General features: G+C 38.6%; 1 protein-coding gene across 14 annotated transcripts in view; it reads right to left on the reverse strand.

Moving 5' to 3' along the window:
- The window catches only part of LOC113526686 (ryanodine receptor 1), a 90961-nt gene that overhangs the window by 59342 nt on the left and 6510 nt on the right, over nucleotides 1–25109 (reverse strand). For 12 of the 14 annotated variants that reach the window (XM_053235119.1, XM_053235114.1, XM_053235115.1 and 9 more), the window contains exons 2-22: nucleotides 14690–14809; nucleotides 13445–13543; nucleotides 12852–12872; nucleotides 10001–10075; nucleotides 9723–9801; nucleotides 8881–8993; nucleotides 8581–8680; nucleotides 7457–7553; nucleotides 7243–7317; nucleotides 6653–6809; nucleotides 6371–6535; nucleotides 6080–6201; nucleotides 4118–4304; nucleotides 3549–3684; nucleotides 2576–2671; nucleotides 2356–2474; nucleotides 1976–2109; nucleotides 978–1219; nucleotides 657–849; nucleotides 322–538; nucleotides 68–172 (exon numbers count right to left, since the gene is read on the reverse strand). In XM_053235119.1, coding sequence (XP_053091094.1) covers nucleotides 68–172; nucleotides 322–538; nucleotides 657–849; nucleotides 978–1219; nucleotides 1976–2109; nucleotides 2356–2474; nucleotides 2576–2671; nucleotides 3549–3684; nucleotides 4118–4304; nucleotides 6080–6201; nucleotides 6371–6535; nucleotides 6653–6809; nucleotides 7243–7317; nucleotides 7457–7553; nucleotides 8581–8680; nucleotides 8881–8993; nucleotides 9723–9801; nucleotides 10001–10075; nucleotides 12852–12872; nucleotides 13445–13543; nucleotides 14690–14809 — 2652 coding nt within the window. The remainder of the gene's footprint in view (nucleotides 1–67; nucleotides 173–321; nucleotides 539–656; nucleotides 850–977; nucleotides 1220–1975; nucleotides 2110–2355; nucleotides 2475–2575; nucleotides 2672–3548; nucleotides 3685–4117; nucleotides 4305–6079; nucleotides 6202–6370; nucleotides 6536–6652; nucleotides 6810–7242; nucleotides 7318–7456; nucleotides 7554–8580; nucleotides 8681–8880; nucleotides 8994–9722; nucleotides 9802–10000; nucleotides 10076–12851; nucleotides 12873–13444; nucleotides 13544–14689; nucleotides 14810–25109) is intronic. The other 2 variants (XM_053235117.1, XM_034305048.2) reach the window with 1 other exon arrangement.

A 25109-nucleotide genomic window follows, 5' to 3' on the forward strand; every position in this document is an offset into this window, starting at 1 on the left:
GAAGACGATGTATAAGTGTATATTTGTGTGTGTAGTGTGTGTGAACGCAAGAAAGAAAGTTACTTACTGGACCATAGGTCCAACCTTGCTCAATGCGAGTGACAGCCCACAGCTCATGGATGTTTTCAGCCAGTTTTTCTCTGATGCGCTCCAAGTGAGGGGGCAACACAATCTACCCAAACACAGACGCAGAAGGAATTTTAGAGATTTATTTCTTTTTAACCAAAACTGCTTCATGAAAACATAATTCTGAGAAATATGTAGAACAATGTGAGACATGAGAACACAGAGAAAGAGAGATGGAAAGAGTGGGTGAAGCACCTGAGCAGTGTCCACAGGACAAGGTGTGAATGAGGTGTGTGTGAGGGACTGTGTGGGGCCCAGGAGGTTTCTGACTCCATTGAAGTCATGCTTGTATTCTTTGACGGGCTCGATACGCATCCTCTCTCTAGGCAGAAGAGCCTCGTAGCATGGAGCATAGCCAGGAGGAGGGAAGAACTTAAAGTCACCATGACGTCCACCCAGTAGAAATCGAGCTCTAGGAAAGTTAATGAAGGTTAGAACGTGCCCCAATTTAAGGGAGAGCACTGAGTGAAAATCTATCTCAATAAAAAAATACACAATTTATAATTTATCAGCAAATAAAAATTTCTCACTTGACCCCAGCTGAGAAGCTAATAACAGGGAAGAAGAGGCCGTCCAAATTGAAATTCTCAAACATGCCCTGAACAGGATGCCCATTGATGCGGAAAGAGATACTGGGCACGCTCAAATCCAGGCAGCAGCTTACGACGTCATCAGCTGCCAGGATGTGCTGATTGGGTGATGCCACCTGTCGAGCCACATGACCTAGGAACAACAATTTTTAAATTGTCTGGGAATTCCATATGAAACTAGTCATCAAGTCAAACTGTGAGGAACAATCCTGAGGAATGTCAGAGCCATCTTCACTCACTATTTCAGGCTTGCACACTCACCTGACCACAGGTGAAGTCCATCAAATCCATAGGAGTAGAGGTCATCACCAACTCCATTGCCTCCCCAGCCTTCTCCTCCTCCAGGGTAGGGACTATATCCTTCTGTTAGCGCCCAGCCAACACGCAAATGACTAGCCTGAGCCGTCACAAACGGCTCTACGTAGTCCACAATCATCTCGTAGTACCACTTCTTATACTGCGTTGAGCCCTCACACGTTCCTAGGAAGATATTGGGTCTTACACTGTGAGGGAAAAAAAAGAGTAAGCCGTGTTAATCTTTGGAATATTCATAACAGATTAGGTGGAAACAGAAAAAAAAGCTAATCCTTCCATATGTTTTATCATCAAACAGAGAGTTTGATGTAAGTACGTGAGGAGGCATGGCACAAAATGCAACTTGTTGTAGACGTAAAATGCACTCGCAATGTGTCTGAAATGAATGTTCAATGAATAAAGGAATAATAATAAATGAAGTTTTTTATCATCACAACAAGTAAACAGTGTGAAGGGTATTAAAATGACTGACATGCCATTTGATTACTAAAAAAAGTACTGAGTACTAAATAATGGAGCTGTTTGTGTGCAGTTAAACTGCACTTTATTTACTATATTTTATATTTACTGTAGTCAACTGTGGCTTTTATAACACAGGGAAAATTGTCACAAAAGGCTTGTTTTAAATGTTGGATTTCATTATGTGCTATGATCAGGGTTGTCAAAATTGAGCAAGAAAAACAGCCCAGATAACAAGCTGGATTAAAACATTATTAGCATTAAATCGTTCTTTCACCAATGTCCTCAAATGTTCTGATATTTTCACTCATGTTGTCATAAACTAAAAATGTCTCTGAGAATGAAAAAATCTGCTCTGGCATTCAAACTAGCTCAGTTCTGTGGGAAAACCATGAATCTGGCAACCTTGCCTGCACACCTCCAAGCAACACACTTTGTGATTTTACATAGGAAGAACAACAGGTAAAAGAAACGTTGCATTTTACCTAGTAACGTAATTTATGATGTTGGTTTGGAGCAGAAGCTCACGACGGGGTAGCAGATTTTCTGTGATGAGGTTCTGGTTGGACCTCACAGCCACGCCGTTGCACACACACAGAGAGCGCAGCACGTCCAATACCTAGTGAGACAAAAAGATGACGTCAGCCTTTGTGTTTCTGCATGTTCGTAGAGTATGTTCATGTCTGTGTCACTGCATAATGAACCACATTTTTTATTAAATTCAAATGAACAAAGGCAACACCAACTCTCCTCTAATCACAACCTTCGTGACTTTCATACAAACTAAATCAGTGAATAGTAGAATGCAGAGATACCGTGTTAGTAATGATGGTATGCATGTACGAGCGAGACATGACTAGCAGACCTTGTGATTGCGTCCGTGCTTGTCCAGAAGAGAGATAATAGACTTGATGTGGTTCTCCTGGATGATGTTCAGGACTTCAGGGCTTTCAATCAAAATACAGTACAACACCTCCAGAATGCCTGCAGAGAGGAAATAACGAAGGGTAAAACTGTGTAAATTAAGCACCAGCCTATATGATGTCATTCCTACGATGTGTGAGGGCTGTGAGAGAGCTGTGCACCTGAGGAGGCCTCCAGACGGTCCAGTTTACTGACCAACCAGTCCAGATTATCGCAGAAGAGAGCGCAGTTAGCGCGGTTCCCTCGGATAAGCGAGGCTGCATAACAGATAGAACCATGTTACATGTATACATATTCACTGCACATTATTAAGGATGCTGTATTACCTTATGGCAATTATAGAACAAGAAGTATACAGTACGTAAGGAATACAAAATGATGGAGCATGCTGTTACAGAAAAATAATTGACAACGGTGTGGTGTAATGTTGATTATTTTCTAATAACAGCACGTCCCGAAGCGTTTTATTCCTATTATATACCACAGCAATTTGCCAACATTGACAGTCTTTGATTTATTTATTAATTCCTGTTATCACTTACATTATTACAGCTACAAAGAGTTGTTCCCTCACAGGCTTCTCTTTTTTCTCTCTCGTGAAGTTTATAAGACAAAAAATGCAGATTGTCATGTTTCAGAGAAACCGCAAAAAGTGCAAAGCCCTCGTTCCTGTATCTGCAATCTTAAAGTAACAGCTCTACCTCTGACTGTTACGAAGCGCTAACACTGGAGACTCCTTCCAAGAATGCTAAATAAACATCTCCTCACAGAAAAAAAATTCACCATATCAAAAACGACATGTTTTTAAATGCATTTATGTGGAGGGTCTGCCTGTGTATGTTGTCACTTCAGAAATGATAACATATTAGAACTAGCACATTAATATAAACCTGTGATTTGAATTACAGCCGGAATGACTGTCCGAGCTGCCATTAAAGAAAATTAATCAACACCTTCTGACCAATCAGTTTCGAGAATTCGGCAGCACTGTGGTATAAAATATTTTATTTGGGTGTAAATGAGAAATTAAATGTAGAAGCCATATTTAGTCAATAGTCAAATTTGAACTAATGCAAACTATAATCATGTGATTTCTGTGATATCGCTTAACAGCAACAGAATCCAGGTTCTCACCCAGCAGTTCATAAAGCAGGTTGACTATTTCCTTCCAGGACTCGGCTGCCTCCTCCCCAGCGAACTCCGAGAAGTGAGCAGCAGTGTTGTACACATTAAGCCTGTCCACACACTCCAGCACGATGGTTATCATTCCCTAAAGCACAATCAGCACTGATCAGAAACATGCAGTCAGTTGAATCTTCAACTGACCAGACTAGGAGCAAATCTTATCAGTGTAGAAGGTTTGTCTAAGTTTATCTGTGTCTGAGATGATCTGAATATGAATCTCTGAAAATATTTAAATGTGATCTTTGGAGTACATACAGAATAAAAGACACATGAAAACACACTAACATTCTCGTACACTACTTTGAATTTGCACCGAAGCATGAAAATGATCCAGACGATCATGATAAAGACTGGGTAATACATAAAAAACCTTTACTCTATCAAGTTTAAACTGTGTTTTATTTATTTATTCGGATATTTTATAACAAGTGTGCCTTCAGTACAGTATAGTCAACATAAAAATACATATTTGCACTAGTTTTACACTAAAGAATCTTCTGCAGCACACATACACATACCTCTTCTTGGAAGAGGTTCTGCCGGTTGCGCAGTGAACGCAGTTTTGTCTGCTTCTCCTCATGCTCCAGCTCCTCCTCAGGCGGCCGGAAGTAGTGGATGAGATCCTGAAGGGAGAGAATCACTCCATCCAGAGGCAGAGAGACCGGACCTGCAGCCCTGTTCTTCCCACTCAGAGAGTCCAGCCCCCTACACACAAACACGCAGTGAATAAAGCCTGATCTTTCTCATAGTCTTACTTCCGCAAAGGTATGACGCAAATAACAACGGGAACAGTTTAGCCCTACAGCTTTTAGCCTTCTGACACCCACATAAACAGAGCAACTTTAGTAGTATTCAGGGTGGAACATTTTGCACAATTCACTGTACACACTAGAAGATTCATTTTCTATATACAGTATTTACTTACAGCTAATCTTGAAATAGGACATTATTATATAATTGGTAGTGCAAGTATTTTATATAGGAAACAAACTTGTAAAATGATCACTCTTAGCCTTCTGCAGGTGATCAACAATGTTTTCACCTGGTACACTGACTCCTCAAAAAGCATTTATTTAGAAATTAGGAATGTCTATATATAACTGTAACAAACTTCATGGACGGGCTTTATCACTCTCTCCCACTGATTAGACTGGAGCGTCCTCGTGCGTCCTCACAGCCTGGCCCCTCCCTCCTCCTCGTCACATTAACATATTAACAGTATACCTATTTCATATTTCCTTATCACAGTACACCATGAGGTCCCCACAGATCTCCAGAGGTCCATGAAGCGTAGCCAAGGGGTCTGTGATTTTTTTTAGTTTGGCTACATTGGTGGAAATCACAACACACTCTTATTAAGGTTTTAACATTTATTGAGTTTTTATAGTTAGCCTGTTTGACTGGTCGTTTGAATCGAATTGGTTCTGGTAATATGATCTGATGAGTGGTGTTCCAAGAGTGCTCACATTAGTATCACAGCACTGGGACATTTCACTGTTTGTATCACTCCACTTGTCTGTGTTTACCACAAAAATTCCAATTCTAGCAGTAGCTTGTTACAGTGAAACTGTTACTACAGTAGAGCTCGCGACATCATCAGCAGACATGGCAAACAATACAGGATCAAATATATAACCTCGTCAGATGAAGATGAAAAGGAAGAAGGGAAGCCAGTTTCATCAGATGCACCTTTAATGGGAACGTACAAATCAAAGTGGGCCAAATGAGCAGCAAGCTAGTTAGCTCACAGGCTGTCAGTAAGTGTGGCTTCTTCGGGATGTATTTCCATTAGTGGAGCAAATATAAATGAAATATTTGACCATATGGTGTCTGAAATGTCAGTTAATTATAAAATATTAATTTTTTGTTTATAAAACTGTTGTATAAAAGCAATATCGTAACCGCAATTGTTCAGTTAAACAGCCGTGCCGATGTTCAGTATAACAGTATAACAGCCCTGTTGCTTGTGTGGTGTTGCTTAAATAACTCAAAACAAGCAGATCCATAAATAATGTAAGAGTTCTGTTTGATCTGTTCTGTTTTAACATTGTAACATGTATATAATGAGTCTGATATTTGAATAGTTTGAATAGGATTGTAACCAGTTAAAAGGGTTGCTGGCTGCAAAAGGTTTGTGAGCTCCTGCACTATATTAGATAATATCCTTTACATACACCATATTAGTATTAGAGCTAGATACGTTAGAGTTAGGATTAAACTTTCATCATGGTAGATCTCCACAGATGGGGTTGGGTCACCCTGTTTAATGTGTTTGTCTGTTCATAATAATAAAATGGGTAAGTAATATTTTTTACTTGCACTAATAATAATAACTATTTGTCTGCATTTTGCAATTCAAAAAAACTGAAGCCTCCCACTGTGCTACTGTATCGCTATAATCACTATTAATGTATCTTCTGGATTTAGTAGACTAAATAAATCTCAGGAAATAGCAGGCTGTGAAATGTACTGCTTCCTACTTGATGAACTGTTTAAAAAGGCCTGTGGTGCTGTAGATCATGCGGGCTGCCTGAGACTCCTCTGTCTGAGAACGTGACATTAGCAGCGTATCATCCATGTGGCCTTCCTGATGCAGAGTAACCTATAGGAGAGAGAGAGAAGGATAGAAATAAATATAGATATTTATTACAGGCAAAATTTGATTTTTATTGAGACAGTATTTACAATACTCAGTTACATACAGTATTTATCAGTTATACATTAATTATGCAGGGCAGGCAGGTAATGTGCTCTTGGAGTCTGTAATGTACCTTTCTCTTCATAGTACCCAGACGAGCTGCTTTGGCATCGAGGGCAGCGTAGGTGAGCCACAGACCTGTGGAGACGTGCTGTACAAAGCACATAGACTCGCCATACTTGATCTCTGCAATCCCCATGCCCTCAACATCACGCTTCTTCACCACCTCCACCTTCTCCTGCTCAAGGGCAACAACAAAACACATACAGTGAAAGAATGGGAGTTAAAATGAGAATGTTCCAAGTTCTGCTGATCAATTTTATATCATTTTATATTATACAGAACATATAGAGACCTTGGAGGCACGGAAGCAGAAAGCTGACTGCTTGGTGTTGGCCTTCTCGGGGTCTAGCACCATCAGACCCTTCTCTTCATCCAAACACAGATAGCGTCCAGTGGTGATGTGGCGAATGCGGAATGGCTGACCCCACTTCATATGACCACCGCTCCAGCTACAGAAAGCAAACATTTAAACATGGCAGCGATGAGTAATAACATCAAGATAAGAAACTTTTCAGAGATTTTCAGTCGGCTGTTGAAAATTGTTGAATGTAGTAGTAGTAGTCAGGGCATGTGACCTTAAAGAGTTTCATGTAATCTTCCATGTATTTCTAGTACAACTTGTAAAAAATGTTGATTGAATGACAAAAGCTTTTGGAAATCGTAGGTGCTTTTGTATTTTGTACATGTTCCAACTAATTTTTTTCTTAAAAAAGACAAATACACATAGGAATGCCCTTGACATTACCTGGCATTTAAGCTAATTAATATTTTGCGCTGTCTTGGATATTTATCTGCACAGTTTACTGCTCTATAAGCTCAACGCTTATATCTGTATATCTGATCGTTCAGATATTACAGAGGTGTAATAAAAGTTTTCCTTGCCTGATTCTCAAAGGTTCAAGTCTCCACAAAGAACGTGCTTGACTACAGACGGCTCCTGACTCATACTGTGCGATCCTGAGAACGTAGAGAACGAGAGCAGAGGGAGAGGAGAGACAAAGAGGACAGGGCAGAACACATGAAAGAGAGAAAGAGAATGCATTTTATGCCATTATGCTTGCTAACACTGTTTTCTCTGTCTTTGTTTCTCTCTTACTTGCGCTGGTCTTCTCCTTGGTCAGGTGGTGGTATGGCCAGACACTCGTCCATGTGACCATGGAACAAGCGTAGAACATGGCCTCCAGTCAAATAACCTATTGAGGATATATATATTAAAATATATATTAAAATATATAAAAACAGCTTGGTATCAGAGAGGTGTGAGTGATATTTTTGGTGAACATCACGTATCATACATATACAGTGAAAGCTTTTACTGATATTTTTTTTTGAGTATTTCAGAATAAATTTGACAATTATACTGATATAAAGTCAAAACAGGTGCCATGGATTGATTACTACCTGACTATTGTTGTCTAATCACAACAGAAAGGATAAAGATCTGTGTAAAATACAACCTACTTTTTTTTTTTTTTTACTTTGCTTTGCTCAGATCACTTTGGTTGCTAGTGGGTGTTCCTATATTTAGTTCACAGTCATGATTTCGCTGGAAGTGTCTGGCTAATGCACTATAGACACGAAAAGGACATAACCGTGACAAACCATAGGCTTGTTTTGGCTTTTGGGGTTTGTATATGCCTTCTTGTTATAGGAAAATGGAGGAGCTACATTATCATTATCTATCAGCGACTCCATCTGGAGCTGGGAGATCTCCAGGCCTTTAAAAAAAAAGAAAAATGCTGCAATGTTTTTTTCTTTGTTTATTTTATCCTATCCCATTTCTTGCAGCTGCTTTATTATATTGATTGTACGGTTTTGTCTTTAAGGTATTTTGATCCTTATAGTTATTGTTTTGGTTAACAAAGCTAAATCGGGGCTAAAATGACCCCAAAAATTTTTCCTCAACACACCTGTGTCCCCATTATTTGCTGCTTCACTTTAGCCAGCATTGTGGTAAAGATGAAGTGTCTTGATTAACATGACCATAAATGAAAATGTGCTCTAGCTGAAAGTAAAAATGTACATATAAATTGCACACATGCAGTGCATTACTATCTCACAGATTTCTGCCACCTTTTTAACAAGATATATGGAACTGAAAAACACAAACTGAATGACCTTCAGATGCCATGTCATAAAACAATGCTGCCAGTGTGAACACAGGGGCAGGACCTAACTTAATTGCAAAAATTTGAAAATAGTGACTAAACAAAAGCTCACCCTCTGCTAGCTCACAGCCTGAGCACACTGGATTCATGTTCCACAGAGTTTGCATGAAAGAGGCATCTACCATCAAGTCTCCACTGGCATAGGACAGATGCTGCATGGACACAAAAATCACAGGAACTCATAGCCAACAACCAACCAAGATATTCAGAATTAAATACACATGCTGTAACAACAGTGCTTTATATGCCAAGAGATGTGTGTGTGTGTGTGTGTGTGTGTGTGTGTGTGTGTGTATCCAAGAGGAAGAAGCAATAGCAGGAAAAGATGAAGAAGAAAGAAGCCATGTCCTACCAGGTATCTCTCAGATGACACACTAACCAGGATCAGATCATCTCCCACTCTGACCTTCTCACCTTCTGACCTCTGCTTGGATGCAGGATGGATGGTCCACCAGCATGCTTCACCTACAGTAAAGCCACACCACATTTCAAATACAGAGTCATAACATCCCAAACCACATGTCCACATGCATCATAGAAAATACAGCTAACATTTACATTAAAGCGTCTTTCAAAAATATATAAGCAAGTCAAATACTGCTTCTTTAAAACGTATAGTTTAGGAATCAGTGGGCTTTACTGACTTTTCTTTATTCTTTAAAGTTACAAGCATGCTAAAAATGAAGAATAAGATGAGTAACTGACTTGTATATTGCAAATTTTCATTCTGTGTAACATCTTTATTATATAAACAAATATGCTGTTTATCATGCCTGCATGTGAAATCCCTGACTTAGCATTATTGTACAGGTGGCTTGTTTTGTAGACATTTTGATAATACCTATGAAGCCTCATAACTGTTCTCACATTTTTTAACAGAGTGCTGATATATATATACTGAGATATAATGTAGATATGCAGAAACATATATATTTAAATATACATATAGTTGATACAGTGTAATGGTTTCACAGTTAGACACAGTGTATGACCAATTAAAATGCATTTCCCTCAATTATCTGTCATTTTTTTACCCGATCAAGGTCTTTCCTGCCATGGTTCTCATCATTTATGTCTCGTTTTTTGACAACATGGACTCTACAGAAATAATACTACAGCAATCTCAGTTTCTCTAAACAGGGGACACAACTGCACCAAAAACTGCGCTGTGAAAATATCAAACCGTATCAGTACCTGTAGAGTCCTCCTGCAATCCCACATCGAAGGCCAGCTTGTCCGTGAGAGAACGTGATGTGGTCAGGCAACTGAGGTACTACAATTCAAGTGAGTCAGAGTGTTAGGGGAATAATTCTGCATTCATATAAATGATGATTAGCGCATACAGTATGACAGTGTAAACTAACTATTTATCAGTGTAATACTGTGATAATGAAACCATATATTGTTATCAATCAATCTCAGGTGCCACTGTACATTAAAAATGCAGAATAGCTGAATGTTTTGTGGCTCACCATGCCAGAGTGGCTGTGTCTCAGCAAGATGGCATGGCCATACAGCAGTGTTCGATGGCCTCCTCCCTGAGAGGACTGGAGATGGAGAGCCGGAGGAGAGAAAAGAAAAGAATTAAACCGAGACATACATTCATTCTCCTTCATACCTGGGAAAGGAGTGTGTAAGCATGGCTTTATGTGACTGGGTGGTTGTAAAGGTCTGTGAATATGTGTCTGTGTATGTGCATGTGCATATGTGTGTGTGTTTGTGTGTGTGTGTGTGTGTATGTGTGATGCGCTTGAATGTGCTGTGTACTGTATATGCCACAGCAAACTCCTTTTAAAACGGATCTCGTCTTCATTCTTCATACATAAAAACAGAGATCAGTAGCAGGACAAACTATGAGAGGAGAATGTAAAACACACATAGAGGATCATGGGAAGAAAGAAGGAAGAGAAGCCGCACCAAGGAGGAATGGGCATCTCTTCACCTCCTGTCAAACTTGAAGGAAGTGAGTTACGGTACCACAGGAAGACCACACATGAGTACAAACAAAGGTCAAACAAAGGTCACAGTCCACACCAAACCGAAAGAGGCTTCCATGAGGTCACAAGTCACAATATGTGGTAAGTTTACCTTATGGTTTAGGAATGAGAAGACACAATGATTATTGTTATTAGTGATTATCATCACCGTCAATATCACCGTAAACATCATCATCTGTGTCAGTAGCATGGCTCGGGTGAGAGAGAGTATGCACACTGCAGGTCTCTGAGGTTAAGCACACCTTAATCCACCTGTGTGGGTCAGTGTGTTACATCACCATCTGTCGTTGTGTTGACATTAGCAACGAGGGGATTTTCTCTCAGCACCTCAGTGTCAGACTTAATCCCCAGTGACAGCACCCCTCCCTCCTGCTGGGACTTTCACATGCCATGCTATCCTCATTATCACAGGACACTGCTTGTTTCTAGAGGCAGGTAAAACCCTGATAATACATATACGGATGTGCTCTCTCTCTCTCTCTCTCTCTCTCTCTCTTTCTCACATCAGATTAATACCCAGATATTACTACTGCTGACTTTGTATATCCTGTAACACTTACGTTCAGGTCATTTTGACATGAGAATATGAAAGTGAAACAGAAATGGTAAAAATTATGAGTTTTTTTAAATATAAAACAAAAAGATCTCAGGTACATTTGCCTTGCTTGCACTCACTTGTGGAGACTCAAATGTCAAGGGCTTCTGTATGTCTATATGCATAACTGTTGTTTCTGTAGCTAATTTATGACAGGGATGGACAAATTAGTAGCCCGAGTGCCATTAGTAGCCCAGGTGCCAGATTTCATGCCTGGGCTATTTCTTTATACATAGTTGCCCAGAGGACAGGCAGGTTCAACAACCGAAAGAAACAGAAAAAGACTGTAACTACAGCATGCACTATTCCGCTCAAATCGCACCACCTGCTGCACTACACACATCAGCGAAATGCGATGCAGGTGTCTGAGTGAACCATTTTTCCTAGCCGGATTAATTAGTGTGCATGGATGACAGACAATCTTTTTGAAATCAGGAATGTGCAGATATTTCATGAAAACGAGGACAATAACCCCAGCGCAAAACTGTTATGTAGGCTGACTCTCCGCCTGTAAGTAGCAGTCACCTTATGGCTAAATATATTGAGAGAAAATAAAAATGCTTGCTAGAGTCAAATAATATTTACATGTGATGTGAGGACAGAACACCACCGCTCATAGCTGAAAATGTAGAACTTAGCTAGAAGAGGATAATACTTATAAATACTTATAAAATGTTCTTAGCCTGTATTAATACACTTGCCATTATTGTAATAGAATTATAATATTATTATATTATAATAATGATTATTGCATTGCATCAAGTACCACTTTTTAACCTAGTCATTGAGGTTTCAGGGCAACCAAACCTGGTGGGCTAGCTAATGAATTAATGATTTGTCCACCCCTGTATGAGACAAAGATATACTAGTCATTTTAACCTAACTGTTAAGTTTCTTAGGTTTTTTTTTTTTCAACTGGTAATTAATGAACAGAACATGTGGGTTAATCTGATGAGCTTCCGCTCCCTGAAAGTTATGAGGAAACAACGGAATAGGTGAGAGGTGAGGGAAAAGAAAACAAAGAAAGTAAAAAGGAACAGAAATGTCATGCTGTGTTTGACCTTAAGGAAGATGGCAAGTGTTTTAGTATTTAGTAGTGATTACAAAGCCATGATATAATAAATGAAGACTTGTTATAAGTGGAGAAAAGTAAAAGATGAGATGGTAGTTAGTGAAAGGGTGAAGGTGCTGCATGAAATGGCGGTGTGGCAGGCACAAATCCAAAGAGGACCCTGTATTTCTTTAGGAGATGACAATGTTAACAAATTGTGTAAAGAAATTCAGGGTTTTCTTTGAAATTTTCCTCAAATAGCTTGTAAAAAAATACAGCCATGGTAAGCATTATGTATGTGATGGGCAGGAGACTAAGGTTAAAAAGGGAGGTGTTTTCTGGTCTTGGCCACCAGGATTTTGAGCCACTGGATCTCTCACTCTCTCTCTCTCTCTCTCTCTCTCTCTCTCTCTCGGGGGTGTTTACTCGGGGACTAACTCTTGTCGGAAATGTCATTTGGAAATCAAATGAGATTCCAGCTATACAGTCAATGTGAGGAACAGGTGTGATCAAAGCTGAGGAGGAAGAGAAGGCTCAGGGGAAAAGGACAGCAACTGCAGCACCATTTCATTTCATCTAAATGAGACACACTGGGAAAGAAGGACAGGAAGGAGTGGAGGAGAGGTGCTTAGATCAGATTGGGGTAGACAGATAAACAAAAGACATGTGCAAGGACATACCCACTGGTCCAAATCGACTGCCTACGGGCGGCAGAGAAAAGGGACGAGGTGTCGGGGAAGAGAGAAAAAGGCAGATGAAGTTAAGTTACGCTAATGGAAGCTCTATAGATGGTTTGTCCAAAGGAAAAGACATGAACGTGCCTTACATCACCTCCACATACCCTATTGCAGCCCTTAAATCAACTCTAATAAGAAACTAAACCATAAATAAATAAATATATAAATAAGAACAGCTGATTAGATTATTAGTAAAGCGTAGCTTGTAATAAGAGATTATCCTGAGAGCTCTGGAGCTTCACTAGTAAACTAGTAAAATACCTGCTATGACTTTTTTATAGTTCAAAATCTGTTCTTTGTTGATTAAACATTTTGCAGCATGACTAAGCTGGGCTCATCACATGACACTATTCACCCAAAGACAGCATCCCAAGACTACACACTTAACATGATCTTACCTCCACGCTATTAGGAACCCAGGCTCTGCTTAGCTCACGGATATACTAATAACAGTCATCTAGCATCTCATTTCATCCTCTCTAACTTTAACTCTATTATTCCCCAATCCTCTGTTCCTTAACGTCTCTGACTCTCACCTCCATCTCCATGGTGTTGGCCAGCATCTCCTGCAGCGCCCGCACCGAGAGCGACTGCTCCAGGATGAAGGCGCAGATAGCCAAGTCAGGGGGCACATTCTGGACAGGGGACAGAAAAAGTGTGTGAATGTGCAAAAATGGAAATTTACACTAGTACTTTTAAACTGCAGAACCATTTCACTTAGGCTATGGAACATGTTGTGTGAGAAGAATCACGTTTCTTGTATTAAGGGTTTTTTTTTTTTTCCATTTCCCGTTTAGATATGTCTTTAGGCTTTTTAATACCATGCTTTCCTTTTGAATATTTCCTTTAGAAATATCAGTCTTGTCTATTCCACAAAAAATTATATAAACCTAGAAATAGTTTACCATGCTTTTTTTCATGCACTTTTTTCCATTAATTTTGTAAATTTCAGGGCTCTTTCTCGTTCACCTAGTTTAAAGCTTCCACTTTTGGCTCCTCAGTTTTCTCCAAATTTAGCTGTAGCCCATTCAAACCTACAAACTGTCCAATCTGAGAAACTACCAATCTGAGAAGGTAAAAGTTAACACATGCTTTCTTTGACATGCTAATGTGAGGAAGGAGAGTGCTAACTGCCTTGCTCTGTAAATATGAGCTAATGCTGAATGGGAAGTCTGAAAACAGGGAATTACATCATTTTTGACCTCTGTCTGTTCGAGCTACAAAGTGGGGTAAAAAACATGGACACCTCCATTTTCCTTTTTTGTAGGCAGCAAGCTAGCAGGCTAACTTTGATGATTAATGTATATTTCCCCCCTTTAAAACAGCAAACTGCATACTTGATGATATAACAATGCGAGCATGCTTGAATGTTGATCTAAAGTAAACACTAGTATGTAAATAATAGTATATAATTCATTAAGAAATGCTGCTTTGCTTTGTTTACTCTTGATGCTGTGAGCAGCCATGTTGATTTGACGTCACTTGCTGAAATCGGGGTTGAGTTATGCGTTTTAATCATATGCAGCATAACAGACACATGTAATTGGCTAGCACTGCTCTGATTGACAGAGGAGAAATTTAGACTATCCCTCCCACCCAGAGAGTAAGACAATTATGCTGCCCTGGACTCCAAACTATGCACAGCTGTGGCATTTTCAGGATTTGAACTTGAGACCTCCAGACAAAAGGGCGAATGCTTAGACAGTCGTGCCTTTCAAAAGACATTCTTTAAATACTTGAGTATCTATGCGACCACTCTATTGTCTTAAGCCAGAAGATACCTGGGCATTGGATGTTGTTTCAAGGAAGCACAATCGGTTCCCGAAGCCCTCACAAGACAAGCACAGCTTGATCTGCTCCTTCAGGACGGTCGCTGTACACTGGAGCACCACCGTGTCATCCTGAGATTGCACAGCACCGATGAGAAGAAAGGACACACGTTAGTAAAAATCAGTGGCATAGGACAAATAAGGCCAGACATCACAGCTGACAATGGTGCATGACAATGAGCTTGTGGTTAATTAATTCTCCTAATTTGGGACATTAATAGGGACTGATCTGAGCTGTTCTAACACACACACACACACACACACACACAACAAGACAAACACAAACACACAGGCCTGTCTAGAGGCATGTTGGGGTGTAAATACACCAATAAACACCCCCAGGGCCAACTCTCCACCTGACACAGTGCATTCTCAGCTGTTCCCCTGTCACTCTTTATGTAAGAATACTATATCCCTCTCTCTAGACACCTTCTTTTTTTCTCTCCACAAATCATATAGTTTCATTCACATCTAGGCTTGTGACATTGTGTGATAAGCCATCTTCCTATTGTTCCACCTAACTATTGCTGACTGATAATAGTATCGCCTGTAGGTTTGATGGGAAAAAGAAAGGGGTGTGGCCAGACATAGGTAGTGTGTGTCATGTACATATTACATCATTACAGTGAAAAAAATAGTGGAAGCTCCTTAAGAGTCAGCTAGTTTTAGCGGTTAGTCAGGTTTTTTTTTCTTGCAGCTTAATTACCCATTGACAAGGTCCGGAATGCTGCAAAACTACAGGCGTGTAAATAAATATAACGAGTTCTTACATGTAACGAAGCTGATTATAAAATTTAAATAAAATTATACAAACCAAGCATGCATGTACTCTGTGGTGAACAACAGTGAAGATACTATTTGAATTCTTGTATAGTGAAGTTGCCCTGATAAACAACTTTTTTCCTTAATTTAAACTTCCATTCATGTTTTGTAAGTGAAGATGTTCATGGCTTTATCTGTTTGGCAGCATGGAAGCAGGAATCTAAGATGCATCAGAGAAAGATGTTTTGTTTCTCTGCTCCAAAGTCAGACAGCAGGTTATTAAGGTTCGTATAAGATACAAAAAAGGAAACACATATTACGAGCTACAACACAGTTTATTTTTGTCAATCTTAAAGCTGCAGACACCATGCTTTCCGAAAGACATTCAAATCGTCCAACTTGACAGACATCGTGATAGCTGGAATCTATCTGCGATTCTTGATTACTATTCCAATCTTTTATTCGCTATTTTATCACATCTTAATCTAAATTTCTGTCTCTCTTTAAAAAAATGTTACACACTGATGACTTTCTTGGCTTTGTTTTTGCCACTTTTTATGGAATGGCATGTCATGATGACACCACCATGACATATTTTCAATAACATCATCTTACATGATACACATACTGAAAACTTCCCCAGGTCCAGTTCTATAAAGCAGGTCTAATTTTCTAATGTTTTCTTCCTTTGGAATTAGTCCAACATTTATCTTCTGACAGCCCAAATCTGTCTCCTGAACTATTCCACACACAGGAAATGGGGACAGAGTGCCCTTTATTCTTTTCTACAGCCTCTACCAACCTCCCCTGATACACGCGAGCACATGCACACGCGCACGCGCACACACACACACACACACACACACACAAACATACAAAATGTACTGGTTCTAAAGCATTCCAATTAGCTGTACCAGAGAGTTCTAAGTATTCCAGAGTACTTCACGTACAGTCTGTAAATACTCTGGGCTACCTTTGATGCTATATATATTATCTTGTTGAGACAGCTGATGGATGAATCAGATATTTGGCCCATTCTGAGTTAAATTGAAAATAAATTACAGTAAATTAAATAGAAAGCTGCATACAGCACTTGAACTGAACATACAGTATGTCAACATGGATGTCCTATGAAATACTGAATACTGCGGATGAAAAAATATTGCAGTACTTTAAGTTTCAGTGTTGTGAAGGAGAAAGAGTGTGTGTGTGTGTGTGTGAGAGAGAGAGAGAGAGAGAGAGAGAGAGAGACCTGGCCCTGATATGGAGATGAAGCAGTGCTCTAAATTTCTAAAACGAGCCAGCTGCTCCGGTGACTCACACTCCTCATCAGTTCAAAACTATCAGATAGCAGTGCAGTCACTGATGAAGGACGATAGGACTGATATGATTACACAAATTAAATACTATGGGCATACAATGGACATACAATGGACAAATCTTTTCTTTAAGCAGACATGGGTATGGATATACATTTTTAACTAAATTGAAAAACACCCATATCAATATCACCTACACAGAAACTCTCATACAGAAGGAAGACAAAGAAGTCTATTAAGATAAGCTTATAGTTTAGGTTATGTAATGGATCTCTATCTGGGAAATGTTAAAACTATGTGTCGATGTTTTAAATTGTCTGATGTTTTATGCATTTAAGAATCATAAGCTTGAGTATAAAAAAATTAGGGGGAAAAAAAGCATTAGGATTTTGTTCTTCTGCATGTTTTCATATCAGGAGTGGACAAATCAGTAGCCTGTGTGCATGGACAAGCGGATTTCGTGTCCAGGATATCAGTATTTTAATCATAGTTGCCTGGTGAATGAGTAGGTTTAAGAACCAGAAAGGTTCGATGCACCTCAATGCTGTAAATATAGCACATGTTTCCGAATCTCACCGCCTGCTGCACTACAGACATCTTCTGAGGATAGTTCCAGAGCTTCTGAGGACAGAATGTCTTTTACTAGTCTTAATTAGCGTGCATGGATGACAAATGATCTTATCAGAAATGGAAAACATGCAGGTATGTGGAAATACTGATGAAACTGTGCAAAATAAAGTTCGACACAAAGCCATCATATAGCTCTCCTGCTTTCGACACACAGCCACCTCACGGTTGATAACATATAAAGATGCTAGCCTGACTCGAATAATATTTTCGATGTGTAATGTGCAGATAGACACTAACAAGGAGTTAGTGTCTAGGTCACAAGCACGAAGTGCTACATTAGAAACTTTGTTTGAAGAGGATAATAATCATAAACTCATTCATCTCTCTTACACTGTATTAATTCATTTAACTTACGACAAAAAAAAGTGGTAGCTAGTTAGCTAGTTATGTGTCCAGGTAACCAAAATACTGGCAGCACATTGGAGCTTTTATTTGTAGGTTAGATAATGATCAAAACAAATTTTCTTACAAACAGTAAACACAGAAAATCTAGTCTTTGTCAGAATGCACACTAGTATGTTTTTTTTTTAAAATCTAAACAGGATATGCTTTATTCATTCATTCATTCAAACAGCACTTTATTCTGGTCAGGTTTGGAGCACATATGGCATATATCCCAGGAACACTGGGAGTGAGGAGGGAATACATACAAGAAGGCATCGCAGGGCACCACGCACACGCACACACACACACACATTCACACCTAAAGGTAATTTAGAGTGGTCAATCCACCTACTGGCATGTTTTTGGGAGGTGGGAAGAAACTGGAGAACTTGGAAGAAACCCACACAGACAGTCACCTCAGCTTAAGCTTCACCACCATGCCACTTGCATTTGCTTTAAAGGCTGAAATGATGTCACACTCATACCATCCACACATAGCTTTACAATTTACTCTTAGAGCAGGATGGCTCTAACAGCTACTAACCGCTATACTAACAACAACCAGATGATGAGTTAAAAGCTATATATTAGGACATGTGGTTTTTCATTTAGATACAAAAAATACAATTATTTCCGGAAACAAGACAAGAGACGAAAAGTAACACCAATACAAAATTTCTTACCACAGTTATCTGTGCTGTTTTCACTGTGGAGGGAAAGGTACTGATGTGTCGGTTGTGAATGAGTCGACTCTTTGCGTGAGCGGCACTGTTTCAGTTTTTTTTAGCTCAGGTTTTGAAAGCGAACATGGTGAACCAACTGGCAATTCCTAAGAGCCATTTTTTTTGGACAGCCAAGAAATAATGGTCGAAATTGAAATTATTTTCAAAATGGCTGCTAAAAAGCGTTAATATTCCTGTAAACTGTGTATGCTTCTGAAAATGTAGCCAAGCAAAGGTTAATAATAGAAACATACAGAAACATATACTCAAGTAGAGATGAAATACTCTTAAAACATGGCTTTTTAGTTTCTCAAATAAAACTACAGTACATGAGAGGGTTTGTTCCTGTTTACACTGCAGTCTTGATGAAAAAAAGGAGAAACTTGGTTTCATTCCAATAAAAAGCTAAATTTAATGTCCATTTAAATAGATTTTTGTAGAGTGTATTTTCTGAGTTGAAAAAAAAGCTGTCCAACTGAGCCATTTGTTGATGATTGTGTTTGTATTCAAAGCTAGCAATGCTGTCAGTAAGTGGCATCATTTTATTTAAGTATAAAGCTTCAAGGCTTAAAAAGAATGAAGTGCACAATGAATGAATATATTTTCAATACTTTACCAAGGAGGGACAATATTAAATGATATGAAAATATTGATATCCATAAGGCCACACATTCTCCATTGTGGAGTTTCTGTTATGAATTTATGAAATAATAAGAGAGCTATCTATCTATCTATCTATCTATCTATCTATCTATCTATCTCTTACTTCTCTCTTAAATGTTCCACCATAGTGCAACAGGACTGTGTGTGTTTCTGCTCTATTATTCATAATACTAAAACCACATAATTATATAAGCAGAAGCCTTTATTTGTCACATAATTACAGCACAGTGAAATTCTTTTCTTTGCATATCCCAGCTTGTTAGGAAGCTGGCATCAGAGCACAGGGTCAGCCATGATACAGTGCCCCTGGAGCAGAGAGGGTTAAGGGCCTTGCTCAGGGGCCCAACAGTGGCAGCTTGGCAGTGTTAGGGCTTGAACTCCGACTTTCTAATCAGTAACCCCAAGCCTTAACTGTTGAGCCACGACTGCCCTGAGTAGAAGTAAGCATACTCAGTTGCATGTACCATACATTGCATTATGCGATCTTGATAGACTACTAGACAGAATATTGACAGAATAGCATGATAAAGAAATATCAAATATGTACATTATTAATATTATGCTATACCAGTATGATGGGGGGAAATATTTTAAGGTGCAGTGCATCTCTTGATATATGATGATATAAGTAAAAATCGTTGTTTGAGCCAAGCCACCTACGCTGAAATCATTCAATGCAAGTCTATATAAATAAATTTACTAATCCCTAGTTCAAAGTTGTGGGAATTGAAACACATGGAAGCTAGTTATGTTGACACGTACTGGACAAACACAACGTTTCTGGACTATCAATATCAAAATGGAAGAAAAAAAAAACTGGACATATGATCTAAAACAGTTAGTCAAAGGTTACTTTTGCTGACAAAAACAAGCAGATCTGCAAATGAGCATGTCAGCAGCTTCACTAATGAGATATCTATGTGCAAAGCCGCAGTCCTGAACACTCAAACTCACAGGCTTAACCCACGGCCATACAAATAAACCTAGAGCTATGAGGGGATTTGGGGGATCTACAATGCTTTACATTACTCTCCACACACAACCAATAGCAATATGTCATTGAAAGGCTTCACAGCTCACCCAGATTAAGGTGAACAAATAGGAATAGAAAAAGAATAATGTCCATATGTGTGGTACCAAAGATAGGCTCAGTGAAGATTAGAGAATAGTCAGCTAAGGCAGGTATAAGATTACAGCTAAGCCATATTTAGGACAAGATTCAAGTCATTTGACACTTAGACACTTAATGTCATAAGAGGGAAGCAAAGGCCAGATACACATGAAGTTAGAAGTTTTATTAATTGGACTGGCGAATAAATCCAAAACAGTATCCAAGAGATATGATCCAAAACACAAGCAAAAGGTCAAGCAATCAGGAAATATCAATATCAGGGCAAAACCCAAAATCACAAACAAGAAGCAGAGCAAAATCAAAAACCCACATTGGCAACACAGAAATCAAGGCTTGGCAAGTTCAAGTAAGGATACACTAAGCAGTACTTCACAAAGTGGATGTGAAGCTGGAGTTCCTATATATTGTGTGATCGTGAACGTGTTCAGGTGTGTGCAGTTAGAAAGTCGGTGACTGTGTATGTGATAAAGCCCGTGGGTGATGGGAAGTGTAGCCCATGGCAGCCATGTTTGTATGCCACAGTGTGTTCTGGGAAACAGAGTTTCTTGCTGATTCCAGAGTTGACCTGACACTTACAGAAAAAAGACCTGATTTCATTGAGACTTTAGGTTTGTTTAGTATTTAAGTTTTAATTAAGGTTTGATGTGAATACAGGACACTTATTAAATGTTCTGTTATTTAACAAAGCAAAATACAATTATTGATATGGTGAAGATTTCTGTAAGATGTTTAGTTAGCAATTATGGAAGGAGTCTCCAGTGTCAGCACTTTGTAACAGTCAGTGAGCTTTCCGCAATGGGAAAGTGCTGAGTTTTCAGCACTTTATCTTTGTCTTTGCACTTTCTGGTTTCTCTGCTATAATGTAAGTGACACCAGGAACTAACTTGTTTCACTGAAGGTATACAGCATTAATTGTAATTTTAAATGGATAAAAAGTATGGTTCACATTGTTCTCTAATTAATGAAATGTAATGGAATTGATAGCAAATTGCTGTCATAAGAGAGGAACAAAACACTTCTGGACAAGCTCTTATAGGAAAATAATCAACTAAGAACTTATAATGTATGCGTTCACTATTTACAAAGGTAATAAAGCTCAGATAAATAAGTAAATTTTTTATGTCTGTCTACCATCTAGGTCCATTATGTTCAGCTTCACTGGTTGTTCTTTTGGACTCATTTGCATCCTTTCATTATTTCCAGTGAGAGACTTTAGCAGGTTAAGAGCCCATGTGGTTTGGATATTCAGCTCAGAATGATTCACCCGAGTGTCAACAAAGTCTAAACTCTGTAGTGTGACTCAATGGGAGTCAACCAAGGTGCTGTGATCTCAGTGGGTGCATGTGCCCACCATGCTACTGTCTAAAGAGACCTCCTAAAGTCAGCTACAGGTGGGTGGCATCAAAGGGACCTAACAAAAGCCAGCTACAGTCTCGTGTCTCGAAAAGTTGAGAACGAAGTGGTCATTTATTTATTTACTTATTTTTCAGCACCAAGCTCTCAGCACATAGGCCAAACTATTAACATGTCATTCTAAATTATGGGTACTTTAGCAGAACAACTAAAATTAAGACAAACAGAAGGCAAAAAGACTCAATAAGGAGTTATATGCATGATATAAGATGAGAAATGAAAAACATCTATAACACAGCTTCCCATACCAATGCTTTACACAGACTCCTAGATGCTTTTTAAGGCTCCCTCGCATAGACAGACCAACATCAGTGACTTACAGTCTGTACTGAGAGACAATTGAAGGATTCCCCCTTCACCAAATTGCTGATTTAGGTCTTCTCATGCCAAATGTCCAGCTTACACCCACTACACTGACTACAGCCCCGCCGAGATTGATGGAAAGATAGATGAGGTGGGTGGATGAGCAGAGGACATTATACAGAGGGGAAAGAGAAGATGGCGCAGGGAGAACTGATACAGGATGAGAGATGAGTTTGAAGGGATGACCTTTTTAAAATGCTTTTTTATCCCTCGGACTAATCGAAGCTAATAATCCACACTGCTCTTTGGCAATATAGGACATCCTGTCACATGTGCCCTAAACAGAATGTTACCTCCTCTATGGGTGGATGGCCAGTAGAGTCAGTCAGTGTGGTATTTATGAGGGCAGGAGGGTTTATTGCCCTCTATAGCACAACAGAATTCCAAATGACATTGCCAACTACGAGCAATTAGACAGCGAGGAATTGCCAAACCATGCAGACATTTTGATCAGTCATACATTTTTGCTTACTCAATCATCCTTTTACACATTTACACAAGATTAATTTTGAGGAAAATCTGCAAAAAATAATAAAAAGCTAGGTCTTGTTATCATGTATGTATAAACTGCCTTTCTTTCACCAAATACTGCATTTTTCTTTCTCTTGAGATTAATAAAACAAAATATTTTAGCTTGTCATGTAATCGAGAAACTGGAAAGTCATTTGTCCTGTAGACTTCCAGCTTTTCCTCTGACTGTCGCAAAGCACTGATGCCTATAGACACAATAAAGTAATACAGCGAACACATTAATATTAACATGTGCTTGCTTTGCAGCTAGACCTAATGTTAGAGCTGCTGTTCTAGAAAATTAATCAACACCTTCTAACCAATCAGGATCAAGAATTCAACAGTGGTATAAATATAATTACCCTAAAGCACCATAGTAAAACCATGACAGTACCATGAATAGATAAACATAGTTACCATAAAACACCAAAGTATTATGGTTTAATATATATATATATATATATATATATATATATATATATATATATATATATATATATATATATATTAATATAAATAAGTATAGTTGCCATAGTTACCACTCATGGCAATATCATAGTTTAAAATGTGTTACCAAAAGCATCATAGTATAATCACAGGAGTTTTATGGTTTAATAAGGTACTGACTACAGTTATAATAAAGTACCTCTGTGAAATTATGGTGATCTAATGGTTCAGAGTTGGATAGCAATAGTTGAACCAAAGATGAATTGTAGTGAAAACGATAACACATACTGAACAACAAAGTTCTAGCATCTGTGCTTGGATCTAGACTGCATGATTGGAAAATAGCTCACTTTATGAGACAACCACCATTAAAGCGATTACCAAATTAGAGCAAATTACAGCAGAAGCCGGAACAAACCGCTCTCTTCCAAGAGACGCTGCCGTACTGAGTAAGGAAGACACTTAAAATACAGTCTGGAATGTGTGTGTGAGTGAGAGAAAGAAAATAGAAGATAAGGCACACAGTAATAACTGGCTTAGACTGTATGTGCTGAGCAAAGTGAAACTGAGAAAATTGACTCTGGTCTTAAGGCTTGAGCTCTCAATCCTCATCTGACAGGAAAGAGCTTTTTCGTTTTGCTCCACCTCTTGATGAAACATGAAATCTGGCTTCTATCACACTTCTAGTCAACAATATCATGATTGCTCACCAAGTTCCTAAGTTTTAACTCATTTCTTCACATATCCGTCACCTCCTCCTTCTCCTCATTTCCCCTGTTCTCTCTCTTTCTTTCTCTCTCTCTCACTCCTTGACTCTATTTCGGTGACTGCACCTGTCACTCCCGCATTCCCCTGTACTGCTGACTGGCAGATAGTTAGGAGGCACGCTCACAGCAGCTCAAACTTCTAAGCATGAGAACTACACTCACTAACCACTGACTATACACAACATTGAGCACAAGCCCAGACACGTAGTACACACTTACATATATACAATAAAAAAATGCCTACTGAGCAAATGTTAGACAAATTTAACTGTATCTAATAATATACCAGATATCATATGTGTTAAGTGTGTATATTACGTGTGTAATGCAATGACAATCTGTATCTGTATCAGTTTAGTGCTCCAAATATCATTATGTGTGTTCAGATTTAAACTGAAAGTTAAATTCTGACGCTGACAGTTCCTCAACCTCAGCTACATCCCTTGAGTACATAATTGGTGCGTAGGACTGTTTTAAATTCTGTGTGTGCAGTTAATTTTTGTTTGGCCCCACTGATATTGTCAAACAAATTTAGGTAGTTCTATTTTCCAAAATGTAAAAAACTAGTAGTCTCATTTAATCCACCCTGACCCAGACCAGGCAGTTACTAAGGATGAATGAATGAATGAATGGTGTAAATGCACCATGCAACTTTTTGTTGTGTCTCGTGGGACGCATTTGGAAAAAGAAAAAAAAAAAAAAAAAGGAATATTTATATGAGTATTTCTTTCTATTTCTGTTTGTTTCAGTATTTGTTTTCTGTTCATTCTGCATAATGTATTCATATTTGGTTACATCATGTATATTTAACTTAATTATTAATTTATTTTCTGATATAATTAGTAAGTACATTAATAATTATTATAATTATAGTACTATCAGGAGATAATAATTATCTTTTTCACATCTATGAACCTACCAAAACAAACGTTTATCTCTTAGAAATGGTCCAAAATCCATCCAACTTTTAAAAAAGGTTTTACTGTTTTTTACTGTCACTATCTATTTTTTTTAAGAATAGATTTTAAAGCTCTTATATTAGAATTTAAGACTTAATGGTATAGCACCTATTATTGTAGCCTGACAGATTACATTCTCAATCAGTTTTTTAAGATTCATACTGCTTTGTGGAGCATTTCTCCCTATTATTAACAGAAGAAACTGATGTAGTTTCTAATCTCCTGGTCAGAGTTGGGAAGTAACAAAGTGCAATTATCTTGTTGCTGTACTTAAGTGTTCAAGCTTCTGTAATTTACCTGA

This window comes from Pangasianodon hypophthalmus, chromosome 6 (assembly GCF_027358585.1).
Source record: "Pangasianodon hypophthalmus isolate fPanHyp1 chromosome 6, fPanHyp1.pri, whole genome shotgun sequence".
Classification (NCBI taxonomy): Eukaryota; Metazoa; Chordata; class Actinopteri; order Siluriformes; family Pangasiidae; genus Pangasianodon; species Pangasianodon hypophthalmus.